At 33.5% G+C, this 16167-nt stretch overlaps 1 protein-coding gene across 1 annotated transcript in view; it reads left to right on the top strand.

Annotated features, from left to right (window-relative positions):
- Positions 1-16167, top strand: part of NBEAL1 (neurobeachin like 1) — a 186418-nt gene that overhangs the window by 127155 nt on the left and 43096 nt on the right. Inside the window, exons 36-40 of the mRNA XM_074299004.1 lie at positions 6050-6176; positions 9721-9869; positions 10482-10615; positions 12598-12699; positions 13026-13121. Coding sequence (XP_074155105.1) covers positions 6050-6176; positions 9721-9869; positions 10482-10615; positions 12598-12699; positions 13026-13121 — 608 coding nt within the window. The remainder of the gene's footprint in view (positions 1-6049; positions 6177-9720; positions 9870-10481; positions 10616-12597; positions 12700-13025; positions 13122-16167) is intronic.

The raw sequence follows: 16167 nt of genomic DNA, 5'->3' as shown, positions 1-16167 counted from the left end.
AGTCACTTAACTCCAGCTTCAAAAAATAATAATAATAATAATAAAAATTTCCTTTTTTTGTTTTGTTTTGTTCAATACATGGGTTCTGCTACATAGCATTTGTTCAATACAATATCTGCTACATAGGAGCTTATGTTTTTCAAAATCACCATACTTAGGAAGTATTTTTTTTTTCCTGTTTTTAAAGGTAATATTCTTTCTAAAAGAGACCAACAGTAGTAGCATTTATTAAATGCCTACATACAGGCTGCATAGCATTGGGTCACTTTTAACCTCTAATGCATACTGTCAGTGTGACCTTGGGTCACTGAAGACTTTCTGCTATTCTGAGTTGAGTGGAAGATGGGAATCTGCGTTACTAAAGCTCCTTTTACCCACAAAATCATAGGTCCAGTCCCCATCTTTGTGTAAAAGGCTTTGTCAGGTATGGGGGGGTGAATAGACAAAAACAAAATTTAAAATGATCTTTAAGATATGATCCCTCTTTTGGAGATGTCCCCTAAGAATGAATGTCAACTTGCAATTATCTCTAGAACCCTCTTCCAAACCAAAAGATTTCTTAGGCTGATGATGCCATCTGGTGGTAAGTGTATGAGAGTAGTTTTCTAGACAAGTTTAATTAATGTCTCAAGTCTTTCTGATAAGACACAACATGCATTCTTTTGATCTCACTTCCTTTTTTTTTTTTAATGCCATCTTTTATTCTAGCAATCCCAGATGAATTTTCAACTTAATTTTTTCAATTCTCTTGCTTTTATTCTCCCACTTCTTTTCTTCCTTTAATTTGTAAATCAAAAGAAAATTCTAATTATGAATAATAAGATGAAGATTAGTTCTGCCTAAATACCTATACAGTATAGTAATGTCTTGATATTTGAATTAAACAGAAGCAGTTCCGTTAACCTTCAAATATTTTGAAATAATTCAGATGCCCCCTTAAAATTGTCCACAAAATCTTTATCTACTTTTTTCATTCTTAAACCATTTTTTCACAAGACTACATTAAAAAAAAATTTTTTTTTTCAATTTTGGTTCTTAATTATTAGTAATATTGCACATTATTGTTGCTTTCTACCATTTTCATTCAAAATGTATAATATTTCAGTTAAACTATATAAGATTGATTTATGTTTTAATAATAGAATAAATATTCTCCAGTGGAGAAGCAAATGTCAAACTACTTAATTTTTTTTTGCCTTGAAAATTCCATTGACAGTTTGATTCATAGGGTCACAAAGAGTGATTGAAAGGATTGAAAGAAAGAACAATTGTTTTCATTATTCTAAGCAATTTAGTACAGTATTTTAGCTGCTAACAAATACTTTTTGGATTAAATTGGAATGGATTAGATAGCCTTGAATGTTTACAATTAATTGACTTCCTGGTTTTACCTATCTAGTAAGTGTTAGAGCCAAAATTCAAAGCTGGCATTTTTGAGTCTTTCTGGCATTCTTTCTCCTACACCATATGGACTAACATGACTACTATTATTATTCTGTGATATTAAGCAAATATCTGCAAGTATTTTTCTGTGAGAAAAGTAATGTTAGCTTTCTAATTAGTCTGTTACTATTTTAATAAAATCAGAAGATAGTATTAAAAGCTCTTTAGGGTCTATTTCAACTCTAAAATCCTATGATTTCTATGTGTTGTTTCTAGGGGAAAATTCATTCTCCCTTTTCTTCTACCTCTTCTCAGCTTTTCCCATTAAATTGTAAGCTCCATGAAGGCAAGTTCTGTCTTTATTTCATATATATATGTCTCAAGTACTTAGCACAGTGCTAAATATCTATTACATGCTTAATAATTGCTTTTCTCTGACTTACTGACAGATTTTAAGTTATTATTGACAGAAAAGTATAGGAAATGCAAAAATACCACTGTGCTTAGTTTTTATCTTTGAAATATTGATTCCTTATGATGAGGTTAGTGGCAGTCAGAGAGCTGTTAAAATCCCCTTTTGGTTGGTGCAGGCTTTTTCATGAAAAAGTTCATGAAACCCCAAATTATTAATTGGCAAAAATGAAAGTTTATTGTTGGATAGAAACCAGTTTGCTAAGAGACTGACTTCTATAGTTGGCAAAGTTCTATTAAGAAGATGGAGTCTGGCACTGAGAAGAGAATGCCTTCTCAGTGGGCAGGGTCCTAGCAGCTGAGCAAGCTACTTTGAGCCACTGCAAAGAGTAAGTTTAGAAACTGTCTTTTAAAAATAGTCTTGAGGCTTCAGGAAGCCAAGGTTCCCATTCTAGATGCTTATCAGTATCTGACCCATATCTCCTATTCGAATGAACAACACTTCAAAAGTGTGCTTTTTGACCAGGATTTCTTTTCCTTTTTTTTTTTTTTTTTAAAAATTTAGAATTTTTTTTTCACAGTATATATGCATGAATAATTTTTTTTTATAATATTATCCCTTATATTCATTTTTCCAAATTATCCCCCCCTCCCTTTATTCCCTCCCCCCGATGACAGGCAATCCCATACATTTTACATGTGTTACAGTAAAACCTAGATACAATATATGTGTGTGAATACCACTTTCTTGTTTAGCACATTAAGTATTAGATTCCGAAGGTATAAGTAACCTGGGTAGATAGACAGTAGTGCTAACAATTTACATTCACTTCCCAGTGTTCCTTCTCTGGGTGTAGTTGTTTCTGTCCATCACTGATCAACTGGAAGTGAGTTGGATCTTCTTTATGTTGAAGATGTCCACTTCCATCAGAATACATCCTCATACAGTATTGTTGTTGAAGTGTACAGCGATCTTCTGGTTCTATTCATTTCACTCAGCATCAGTTGATGTAAGTCTCTCCAAGCCTCTCTGTATTCCTCCTCCTGGTCATTTCTTCCAGAGCAATAATATTCCATAACCTTCATATACCATAATTTACCCAATCATTCTCCAATTGATGGACATCCATTCAACTTCCAGTTTCTAGCTACAACAAAAAGAGCTGCCACAAACATTTTGGCACATACAGGTCCCTGTCCACTCTTTAGTTTTTCTTTGGGATATAAGCCCAATAGCAGCAATGCTGGGTCAAAGGGTATGCACAGTTTGATAACTTTTTGGGCATAGTTCCAGATTGCTCTCCAGAATGGCTGGATTCTTTCACAACTCCACCAGCAATATATCAGTGTCCCAGTTTTCCCACATCCTCTCCAACATTCATCATTATTTGTTCCTGTCATCTTAGCCAATCTGACAGGTGTGTAGTGGTATCTCAGAGTTGTCTTAATTTGCATTTCTCTGATCAGTAGTGATTTGGAACACTCTTTCATATGAGTGGATATAGTTTCAATTTCATCATCTGAGAATTTTGACCAGGATTTCTAAGGCTCTGGCATCCCCAAAAGATAACTTATCTGAGGGGATATGCCTCCCCCAGGAGGGGCTGAGACTCCAAAAAAAGATCAAGATCAAAAGGAAACATCTTAATAATCTTAAAGGGGACACAGATTCAGTAAAGGAATAGTTTCCTCCCCCCTTCACTTAGAATAAAAACATTCCTGAAAAGCTCTCTTTCAGTAAAATCTCTTTCATGAACATTGTATTAGATTTTGTGAAAATTGTAGCTCTGCTTTTAACATCTGTTGAGACATAAAATACAGATGCATAGTTTTAGCTCTAAGTTTGCCTTGATTATAACTTTAAATATATGACATTGTCATGGAGGGTGTTCAGTGTGAACTCAAGTGAGATACTAGATTATGAAGTCCTCCAGAACTTCATATGGATGATGCTATGCTGATTACATGAAACCCGCAGAATTTTAGAGTCTCCTAAATGAGATCCATAGCCATTCAAAAAGAAAATGGCAGAGCTGTTCAGTTAACAATCAGTTTTTAATTACCAGCTTGCTATGTACTAAATATTGTGCTAAGCACTAGATTTACAGAGAAATGCAAAACATGGCTCCTGCCCTCAAGCAGATCACATTCTGATGGAGGAAGCAAGATGCCAAAAAAAAATTATTGATACAAGATAAACAGATAGCTGGAAAAGTAATGCCAAAGGGATACTGCAGACAGTAGGATTTGAGCTGAGTCTTAAAGGGCAGCCAGGGTGCAGAGGTAAGGAGAGAGAGTATTTTAGGCATGGGAGATCACAACTGAAAAGGCACAGAGCTGAAAAATGGAATATAATGTATGAAGAATAACAAAAAGGCAAATGTTTCTGGAATATAGAGTACATCCAGGGAAGTCAACAGTAAAAAGATCAGAAAGATAGGAGGGGAATTAGTTGTAAAGGATTCTAACATTGGAATAACCAAATGGATAAAGAATGAAATTTGTCTAGACTATGACATATGATAGGAAGGAACCATAAAGTTGGTTTATCAATACATTTATTTTCCAGGCATTGCATATGGATAATGACCTGGATCCAAAATTATAGGAAAAGCAAAATTGCTTTGGAGAAAGTATATAGTGCATTGAGTGACTCCTAGCTTTTTTTGAGATGGAAAGCCACATAGTGAGCAGTAAAAGACCATTCAAAAATTTGACAACAAAAACAGTCTAAAAGGATGCCATTAATTATGTCTTTGTTCTCTTTCAAGTATTTCTATCTATCTTGTCTATCTGTGTTTTGCTCTGTGCACTTTATTAATATCCATAACACCAGAACTAAAGTAAGGCCCCTGGCATTTTGAGTGGATCAACATTTATAGGATTACATGGACAAGAATCACAGGAAGAGAAGGCATGAATGTATAAACTTTATCATTAGAAGAAATACTCTCATCAGTACTATCACAGGTCCATTGAAGTATATCCCCAGGGCAGAACAAACAGTTCATTATTCTTCATTACTCTGTTAAATTGGTGCTTTTCATCAGTTTCAGTCATGATTTAGAACATTTCCAGTGTAGAATGGTAAACATCAACAAAAAAAAAGATATTTAGAAGGATAGATTTTTATTAAATTTTTAAAATATTACCAGAATTCCTTACAGTATTCCTCTAGTCTCCTTTCTCAGAAGAAAAGCCTTTAAGATATTAATTAGGTCCTTGGTGGAATATTTGTGGATGAAACAGGGAATAAGAATTGTACAGGTACTAAAAGATTTGTTAAACAAACTAAATTAACCATATAATGCCTTGTCTATGAGATATGATATTTATTGGCCGCATATTAGTTTTGGAGCTGTTTTCTATATACTATATGACCAGAAATAAATACCTCAAATATAGCAGTAGTGGGTAGTTATGTGGCTTAATGGAATTCCAAGCCAGAGTCAGAAAAATCTTCCTGAGTTCAAATCTGGCCTCAAACACTATTTGTGACCCTGTTTAACATTGTTTGCCTCAGTTTCCTTATCTGTAAAATGAACTAGAGAAATGGAAAACCATTCTAGTACTTTACCTAGAAAACCCTAAATGAGTAATGGAGAGTTGGACATGACTGAAATTACCTAGCAACAAAAATAGCAGTGCTATCAAATTCAAATATAAACAGATCCCTATAGGCCACATATTGACCTAGAAAATATTATCCATGTTGTATTTTCATGTATTTTGTTCAATATTTCCCAATGATATCCAGTTTGACTGTACTCAGGAGTTTTTGATAGATCTGTTTAAATAATGCCTTATAGAGTTGTATCACTTTTACATGACATTCTTTTGTGGTTCAGTTTTCAGGAGAGTGCTCTCACATCACCACAATCATAGAAAATCTCCCTTGACACTAATCTCTGAGGTACTTTGACACAAATAAAATCTAAATGATAAGCACAGGACTGCTTTAAAAAGAGTTATCTGGATTATTTTTGGATCAAAACAATATCACCTTTTATATATCCATTCTTTTTACTCTGTGTCTGTTGTAATATAAGTTTATGAAACATTTGGGGAAAAAAGTTATTTTTCCTAATTAGTTACTACATTTCTCCTTCCTATGATGATTTCAATCCACTTTTTTACTTGTGATGCTTATGTTAATTAATTTTGTTTCTAGCTAATGGTCACATATTTTATTTCTAGCAGTGTTGTAAGGAAACATAAATTGTTTTCTGTTTTAAATTGTTTTGTGTCTGAACAGGTGTTCAACACTCCCAGCTCTCTAGTGAATCATTGCTGCTAGAGGCAGTGAAACAAGTGAAAGTCAATGATAGGGAAGAAGATAAACTAGACCTTCCTGAAGAAGACACAACAGCAAGAGCAGATATGTATGTGTAAGCATTGCAAAGAATATTAAAAATCATGTTAGGAATTAGATATGTGCAATATTGGAAATGATAATAATAAGGCCAGCTTTATATTCATTACTTCCATGGTGCTTTAATGTCTTTGAACTGTTTTATAAATGCCATCTAATTCTCACAGGAACCTGCAAGGTATGTGCTTTTTTATGTTACACATAATGAAATTGAGGCTAAAATGGGATAAGGGACTTGTTTAGAAGCACAGAGCTTTTATGTGCCCAAGGAAAGTATTGTTTTCACATTTCCCTGAACTAGGAACTAGTCCTAAATGTTGAACATCTACTCTAACTAGTGATATTTGAAATGGAAAAGAAAGGTAAGATAGAGTCCCTACTCAAATCAGGAAGGCAAGAGTCACACACTTAAAATAGCTATTGAAAAATAACATTGGTTTATTAAGACACTTAATATATGCTAGGTGCTGAGGATACAAAGACAAAAATAAATAATCTCTACCTTCAAGAAACCTAAATTCTCTTGGAGGAGACAATGTGCACAGAAAATTTTTTTTACAGAATATATACAAATTACAACAATGCTAATTTTGGAAAAAGAGCTTACTAAGAGTTAAAAGGATAAGAAAAGTTCTTGTATAAGTTAGTAATTGAATTCATTCTTCTAAGAGATTGCATAATGTAGGCATGGGAAAAAGTTCAAGGTCCAGGGAGGTGGAATAGTATTAGGTTTGGAATTACAAGCTCAGCTGTGCAGAACCTTAGCAAGTAAGAGGGAAAATAAGGACTAATGACTGCATAATTTATTTCAAAGTCAGAGAACGTCATTGGTCTTTGAATACAGATGTGATTGGGTCATTTTTAGGAAAATCAGCTAGGCAGTTGTATGCAGGAAGTTTTCAGAAGAAAAAGGCTTGAGGTGGGGATACTAAAGGAGAGGCTGTTAAGGACCAGAACTCTGAATTTGAAATAAGGATTCTTACAAGGTGCTAACTCGGTGGAATTGATAAAGACAATGGTTGTTTAGCAGGGTGCTTAATAAGTTCTGTAGTTCAGTACATGTACTTGGTACTTAATATAGTTCTACAAGATTTACACCTATAATGGGAGAGCATATAAGCTCAGACATACTCAGCTAGACTCATTCAGAAACAAGCGGACTGAAGGCTGGAGCACAAGCCCTTGGACTCAGACAGATTCATCCCGTCTCATACCACCTTGGTGGCAGGCTCTCCTCATTCCCTTCTCCACTGAACCAAGACTCTGGAAGGCCTCCATAAAACTAGCCGAGCGCGAATAAAGGATTTGGCCTTTAATCCCTGGCTGCACTTGTGGAAACAAGGATTCTAGAGGCTATTGTAAAAGTCCAGTTGAGATGTGATAAGGGCATGCATAAGGGTAGTGGCTAAGTGATTAGAGAGAAGGGTTGAGGAATTGGAGTTCATAAGAGAGTCCATAGAATGCTAGAGAAATAAATAGAGAGGGAGATAGGGAGAAGTAGAGTATGGGGGGGGGGGAGAAATATATACCTGAGTATATATATCTATATATACAAATATATATGTAGGGTGTGTGTGTGTGTGTGTGTGTGTGTGTGTGTGTGTGTGTATGTTAAAGTGAGGGAGGCTTGAGAAGACAGATTTGGAACAGCCTCTGAAAGAATTGGGAAAGAGAAAAATAAATGAATTGCCTTATTGCTGTGGGACCCAGATAAAGTTAAATCACATACATTTGTAGTAAATTCATTCTACCTGGTTACTTTACTTTTTCTAGTTTTATTCAGCACTAGTGTGTAGTAGGAACAGAGAAGATAAATAGTGCTGTCTTTAATATAAGGAAAAATTTGGAAACTCAAAGTCTTGATGGCCTCTTGTTACTGTTCTTGTCAAGAGACAAGATATGTTGATCTGGATAGCTCCTGAAGACACTTATAACTCTAATGGACAAATAGAGAAGAACTCTTTTTGGCTGAAATGGTCCAGTAAGCTTTTTTTGGTAGGAGGTATGATTCTCAACTGATCCTTTAAAGGATTGGGAGGATTTAAGAAGTTTGAGAGGTAAAGATTGCAATTATAGACAGTGAGAGCAAAATGAGCAAAGCTGAGGAGACAAAAAAGATAAAATGTTCAGAAAGGACCCATAGTAAATTTTACTTGAGTTATTTTTGACATTGTCATGTGTCCTGCTTAGCTTTAAAAAAAAAAAAAAGGCATTTTTGTTTGTTTTCATTTTTATGAAGGAAGTTTGAGAAGGGAGCATGGGATAATGGAGGACAAGATAGCTTTGGAGTCAGAGAAATCTGAATTCAAGTCCTTATACATACTGGCTGGTTGATACTGGGAAGCTGTTTTGACTTTTCAGTATTTCAGAAAATAAAGTCTGTTAAGTTTCAGAACAGGTAGCAATCTATCATGGGTCAGGTGGAATTTCTTTTCTTGGAGTTGTCTGCACCAATAAAATCACAGGCCTTGTATACAGAGTGAAATGAATAGAACTATGAGAACAATTCATGTAATAACATTATAAAGAAAAGGCATTGGACAAGTAATCAGTCTGTCTCTGCCACTTCTTAACCTGGATAAGTCATCATTTGTCTGAGCCTTGGTTTTCTTCTCTGTACAACTACAACCTTCTTAAGAGCAGGAACCATAGTTTATTTACCAGTATTCCCCATGATACCTAGCACATGTCCTGAATAACAATGTGGTTGATAAATGGTTCTTGAATGATGGATAACTGGAGAAAATATTTGTTATATCTTCCTCACAGGACTGTTCAATAATCAATCAATTATTAAGAAACTTGTTTTCTCTGGGTACTGTGCTAAGTGCTGGAGACATATGGACAAAACTGAAATAATCTTTGCCCATGTCATCAGGGTGCTTACATTCTCTTTGAGGAAAAAGAATGTTTGCATATAACTATATATAAAAATAGATAAAAAGGAATTCGAATATGGCAGGCTTTTGCTATTTGGGGGATCAAGAAACACTATTAGAAAATTGGGCTTGAAGTGAGTCTTGGTTTTTCAGTCATCTGATCTCCAGTGTTGAAAGAAACTAGGAAGTTTGAGATACAAATGAAGCCTAGTATATAAAATTTTGATATTTGATATTTTGAAATAGAAAAGCTTCTTAATGTAGAAATAAGAGCATTATTTTCAAATCACGTTTCACAAGTTTAAATAGTATCATTAGTTGTGTTTTTCTCAGTATTTCTGTGTCTTTTGCAATTAAAACATTTCTTTTTGTATTGGGGAGAAAAAGACATGTTAATATAGTAAAAGAGTATTCATGGTGAAGAGAAGAATAGATAATTAAATTCACTTTGATTCATTTCAATTCATTGAGCTCTGAGGAATTCAATCTAACACTGTAATATTTATTACATAGAAGACCATCGTGCTAAAGTCTAAGGAACAAAATCTGAAAAATTCTCACAAAATTTAATATATAAACTTTTATTTGCATATTAATTTGAAGATAATCAAGAATTTAACGAGTATGATATTCTTTTCTATTTAATCAGTGTAATATCTGGTGTTACTTTTGCAGAGATGAGAAAGGAGAACAGAGTCAAAAGGAAAAACTGGTATTATCTGAAGACTGTGAACTTATTACAGTAATTGATGTGATTCCTGGCAGATTTGAAATCACTACTCAACATATTTACTTTCATGATGGGAGCATTGAAAAAGAAGATGGTAAGTTCTTGGAATTGGGTTCTCCACTTCTCTCAATTTCTTATACCAGTTCAATGATAAAGTATTCAGCTTATTTCTAATGGAAATAGAGAATATAAACAAACAAAACCAAAACTAGACACAATAAGCCTCATAACTTTAGGTAGTGCTTTGAAAGGAACAACAAAAATAATTTCATGTTTTCTTCCCAATAACTATGTTAAAATATTTGAATTGGTAGAAGATGCTATGTGCAAAGTATTAAAATAGAATCTTTATTATCTCCTTGTTGTGTAATTGGTTATCCTATATCCAATGATGTTGAGTTCTAAACTAAATCCATATGCTGTATGGGAATTAAGTTTAACATGGTAAATTAATTTAAAACAAAAATTAATATTCTAAGTATTGACTATTGTATATTCTCATTGTGAAACAGTAGGATATCTGTAGTCTTTTGTGATTTTTTTTTTTAACAAGGAAATGATTTAAATATGTGCAAATATTGGTAAAATTTGTTTTTATGCAAATTGAATTTTTCTTTCACTTGCCTTACCTTTGTCAGAATCTAAAAAAATAACATTCTAAATAGCAAGAGTGGTACTTTAATCACAATAGTTCCTCTCTCTGAAGGAATAGGTTATGATTTCAAGTGGCCTCACCCTCAAATTCGAGAGATTCATCTCCGACGGTACAACCTGAGAAGGTCAGCCTTGGAGATTTTTCTCATTGATCAATCCAACTACTTTCTCAATTTCAAAAAGGAGGTATGTAAAAAGTATGACAGGGGTATGTAGATTAATGTGCTTTCTTAACTATTCATTTCTAATTGATTTTGTATTTCACTGTTTTAAGTAGATCAAAACACAGCAGATGATCAAAAATCTTTACTCTCAACACCAAGCAATGGGGTTTTAATTGTACAGATTTTAAATATATTGTTTATTGAGGAAAAAGAGGTGTGGAAACTATCAGATGCCTCAATTTAATGTTGCCTAGGGTTGCCCATAATTTCTGTGGCATAAAGTAAATTCTTGGTTGAATGTTAATTTGCAACAAAACACAACCAAAGGCTGTATATTTTTAACCTTATAAGACTGTCTTAATATTAAATACTTTAATGTCCATAGAAGAAAGATAAACCAAGTGTAAAAAAGCTTAGTAATAGTTAATTCCCATTTCATCTTTACTGTCTACCTTCCAGCCCCATGATGAGCTGGCCACCTACTGGTAAATGGAAGCAAGGGAGAATAGAAACAGAGATTGACTTGGTATGGATTTGAGGGTATCCATATTTTGACAATTTATCATGATTGCATTTTAAAATACTTATAAATTTATGACTTAATTATCTTTATTAGAAAGCTACAACGTTTGATAATGTCTTTTCACTGTCGGTAATATAGCTTGTTTCTTTATCACAAAGATGTATAGATCACTTCCTGACGTCTGGTAGACCAGTCATTTTCAGTGAATGATTAAACAACAGCAATATATATTACATAATAAACATTAAGCATCTACTGTGTGCCAATTACTATGTTAACTGCTGGCATGAAAATAAGAAAAAGACAGTTCCTACCCCTCAGTGAGCTTGTATGTAATCCAATGGGGGAAGGCAGTTCACAAAAGGAAACTGAAAAGGAAGCAGGGGCAGAAAGTGGTGGAGAGCACCTGAAAATACAGAAGATGACTGGAATTTTGAGTAAAAGGAGACAGTAGGAGAGTTTTTTTCTCTGCCCTGCAGGCTTCCAATCAGAGGGGCAGGTGGAGATATAAGATCAGAGATCAAAAAGGATATTAGGGCTGTACTTGTAGAATCCTAAGCATAGAGTTAATAATTGATTACATGGAAGTTGATGCCATTACCAAGTTAAATAATATAATGGAGAAAGGAGGGACAGAGGATTTCTGATAGAGCTCTGAGGGACATTTTTGATTATCTGGATGAAGATCTATTTAAGGAAACTGAGAAGACCGTCATATGGATAGATGGAAAACTAGGAGTCATGAAATTGTAAAGAAGGTGAAGAAAGTAGTTAGAGGTTGCTGAGAGTTTAAGGATGAGCAGTGTGAAAGTCTATAAGATTTGTCAATTAACTTGGAGAGAGTAGTTTCAGCTAAATGATAAGTACAGTATAATCTGTATAGATCAGTAAATTTAGGCTTCTTAAGGATACTTGCTTTTATTTCTGATGGTTATCTGATCTTGAGTAGTTATAAAACTCCTTCATTATTATAAACTTGCTCATATGATTCAGCCAATTAGTTGGTGCCTCTTTGTTGATATTTTATTGCATGAGTTCATATAAATGTTGCCCATGATGGACCTTTTTGACTCCATTCTTAGATCTTAGCCATTTTATTAGTTTCATATAAAGGAAAGCTACTTTATTATTGCTTGGGGAGGTGATGTCTCTATGTTTCAGAAATATTTCTTGAAAATGTTTAACTTTTGTTACTTTTTAAGAAAAAGTCTGCCTAGTCCCTAAATTTTTTTTTTAATGAGGAAGTCTATTTATTAATTAGACCCTCCTATTAGGAGTTATTTTTTGTTGTTAGAAACCTGGGAATTGTGGGGTAGGCATGTTATCTCCAACTTGTAGATAAGAAAGCTGAGTGTCATTAAGGTTAAAAGATTTGTTCATTGTGGTGGAGAGCCAGGTAGCAAAAGAAACAGGACTTGAATTGAAGTTAATTAAAAATTTTCTTAATTAAAATTTTATTGCCTAATTGTAATTTATTATAGGTCAGAAATAAAGTGTATAGTCGACTTATATCATTTCATTCTCCAAATATTCATGGAACCAGATCACCACAGGAGTTATTTAAAGCATCAGGATTGACACAGGTAAAATATCTTTTTCAACAGGTTTTGTATTGGTGGCACATATGACTAGTTTTTGCATAAAGCAATTGTTAGAATAAGTTCATGAATGCTCTATAGATGCTGATACTTAGAAATTAAATCCTGAAGGGGTTAAGGTGATGAAAACTTACTGTGAAATCCTATGAAATTTGGAGTGGAAAAGTAATTGAATGTATTATGGCATTGGGACAAATATGAGAATACTTGGCCTGTCAAGCAAAGGCATAGGTATTAAGAATGTATTTGTACTATTCCCAGGAAATGTTAGCTTAAATGATTTTAATATTAATCTTTCTTACATGATATAGAAATGGGTCAACAGAGAAATTTCAAATTTTGACTACCTCATACAATTAAATACAATGGCAGGAAGAACCTATAATGACCTTGCCCAGTATCCTGTGGTAAGTTACATGTATCTTATAATTCTTGTGCCTTTTTAATGTTTGAGAAATAAAAATATCTGTATATCCTCTCTTTCAAGTGGAAGTCTTGATGAAAAAAAAATCTAGCAGATTATGATTCTTCTTTTCAAGTTTATGCATTTTGTTTTTTTCAGATTTCTTTTCCAGTCATTCTATTTTAATATTTTATTTTTTTCCTTTCTACTGGCCTCTAACCTATGGATGGCCAGAACTGTACAAAGCAGTCCAGAGACAGGAGAGTTAGGACACAAGCAGAAGTTTAATTAATTTCAAAATGAGGAAAATAATGTTTGCAAGAGAAAGTACCTCTCTCCTTTCTGCCTTTTCAGAAGCAGGACTTATCTTACTGGGGGAAAGGCAGAGTTTATTACTGGGCTGGACCATGAGATATCTTTTTTAGGTTTTGAGTTAATGTTCCCATGGGGGAACACTAGGATTATTGTTATGCTAAGCTCAGGGTTCCAAAATATTTTGACATTCCCAATTACATGTGAAAAGCAATTTTAATTTTTTTTTTTTTTTTCAAATTTTGAGTTTCTATGCCCCAAAGGGCCATATAACTATACACACCCTTTGACCTAGCAATATCACTACTAGGTCTATGTTCCAAAAGAGGTTTAAAAAAAATGAAAAAAAGAATCTATAGTTATAGAAATATTTATAGAAGTATTTTTCAGGTGGCAGAGAATTGAAAATTGTGGAGATGTCCATTCATTGGAGAATGTAATGGAATACTCTTATGCTGTAAGAAATGATGATGAGTAGGGGATCTCAGAAAAACTTGTAAAGATTTTCATACCTGCAAAGTGAAATGAGTAGAGCTAGAAGAATTAGAAGATTATTGTACATAGTAACAGCAGTGTGGTAAGGTGATTGACTGTGAATGACTAAGCAATTCTCAGAAATGCAGTGATCAAAGGCAATTAATTATAAAGGACTTAAGAAAAATGCTATCCATCCTCAAAGAAAGAACTGATGGTATCTGAATACAGATCAAAACAAACTTCTAAAAAAACTTTATTTTTCTTGGGTTTTGGTTTTTTTTGGGGGGGTCTATGGTTTGTTTTTTACAACATTAATAATATTGTAATACTCTAAATTTTAAAAACCAATATTAAAAATAATTTTTAACAGAAAAAAATATACTAAAATAAAAAAATAGTTTTAAATTCTTTCTCTCTTTTCCCTATACCCTTCATTGAGAAGGCAAGCAATTTGACATAGGTTATACATGTGTGATTGTATAAAACACATTTCCATATAAGTCATGATATGAAGAAGAAAGAGACCAAAAAAACCAAGTTAAAAAAAAAAAAAAGTATCTTTGGTCTGTATTCAGACACCATCAGTTCTTTCTGGTAATGGACAGTATTTTTTATCATAAGTCCTTCAAAATTGTCTTAAATGGCTTAGACTAACTTAAGTTATTCATAGTAGATCATCATACGATAATATTACTGTTACTGTATACATTGTTTTTCTAGTTCTGTTCATTTCATTTTGCATCAGTTCATGTAAATCTTTCCATATTTTTTCTATAAGAATCCTGCTTATCATTTCTTATGGCACAATAATATTCTATCATAATCATGTTTGGGACAAAAAGACCTACCCAAATTGACTACTACAGAAATCACTCATAAAAAGAAGAATTATTTATTAGAATCTCGAGAAGCAGGCCCTATCCTGGTCTGCGAGCCAAATTTCACAGCACAATAGGGCCAGAGCCTTGAAAATGCTTACAGCTTTTATACATTTCAGACAAAGAACCTCCAAAATTCCACCCTCTATATGTTGTGATTGGTCACATAAGTCTACTGTTCCCCTAGTTGGTCAGTGGAATGTAGTAGACAAGGTGATATACAGCTTCTTTGGCCAGGTAATCCCTTCATTGGACAATGGAATGTAGTCCAGGCCTTATGTAAAATCATGTGACTCCAGAGAAGCCGAAACTGAGGCCTATAAGCTTGATCTACTTTAGCTAACAGTTCTGATCAATGTGTGCTGTAAGTTCTTTACCTTTTCCCATACAATCATATGCAACAGCTTGTTCCACCATTCCCTAGTTGATGGATATCCCCTCAGTTTCCAATTCTTTGCCAACAGAAAAGAGCTGCTTTAAATATTTTTGTACATATAGGTCTTTTTTTCTTTTTTGTTTTTTTAACTCTTTGAGATGCTGACCTAGTAGTATTTCCTGGTCCAAGAGTAGGTATGGTTTTATATAACCCTTTGATTCAGGCAGCTAGGTGGTGTAGTAGTTAGAACACCAGCCCTGAAGTCAGGGGGACCTGAATTTAAATCTGGCCTCAGACACCTAACACATCCTAGTTGTGTGACCCTGGGTAAGTCACTTAACCCCAATTGCCTCAATTAAAAAAAAAAATAAATAAATTTTAAAAAATTAAAAATTTAAAAAAAGAAAGAAAGAAAGAACCTTTTGGTCATACTTCCAAATTGTCCTTTATAATGGTCAGATCAGTTCAGAATTCCACCAACATTCATTAAAGTTTTTAATTTTATCAATTTCTTCCAACACTTGTCATTTTCCTTTTCTGTCATATTAGTCAGTCTGATAGGTGAGGATTGTTACATTAGAGTTGTTTTACTTTGCATTTCTCTATCAGTAGTGATTTGGAGCAACTTTTCATATGACTATAGATTGTTTTGATTACTTTGTCTGAAAATTGCTTATTAATATCTTTGACCATTTATCTTTTTTTGTAGGTGAAAAATACTCTTTTTTAAAAATTAATTTCATAATTATAAAATTTTTTGACAGTATGCATGAGTAATTTTTTTATAACATTATCCCTTATATTCTTTTTTCCAGATTTTCCCCTCCCTCCCTCTACTCCCTCCCCTAGATGACAGGCAATCCCATACATTTTACATGTGTTACAGTATAACCTAGATATGATATATGTGTGTAAATCCAATTTTCTTGTTGCAAGTTAAGTATTGGATTCCGAAGGTATAAGTAACCTGGGTAGATAGATAGTAGTGCTAATATTTTACATTCAAT

This window comes from Sminthopsis crassicaudata, chromosome 3, assembly GCF_048593235.1.
Source record: "Sminthopsis crassicaudata isolate SCR6 chromosome 3, ASM4859323v1, whole genome shotgun sequence".
NCBI classification, from domain to species: Eukaryota; Metazoa; Chordata; class Mammalia; order Dasyuromorphia; family Dasyuridae; genus Sminthopsis; species Sminthopsis crassicaudata.
Note: the sequence above shows the minus strand (reverse complement) of the source record. Positions and strands in the feature narration are given on the sequence as shown.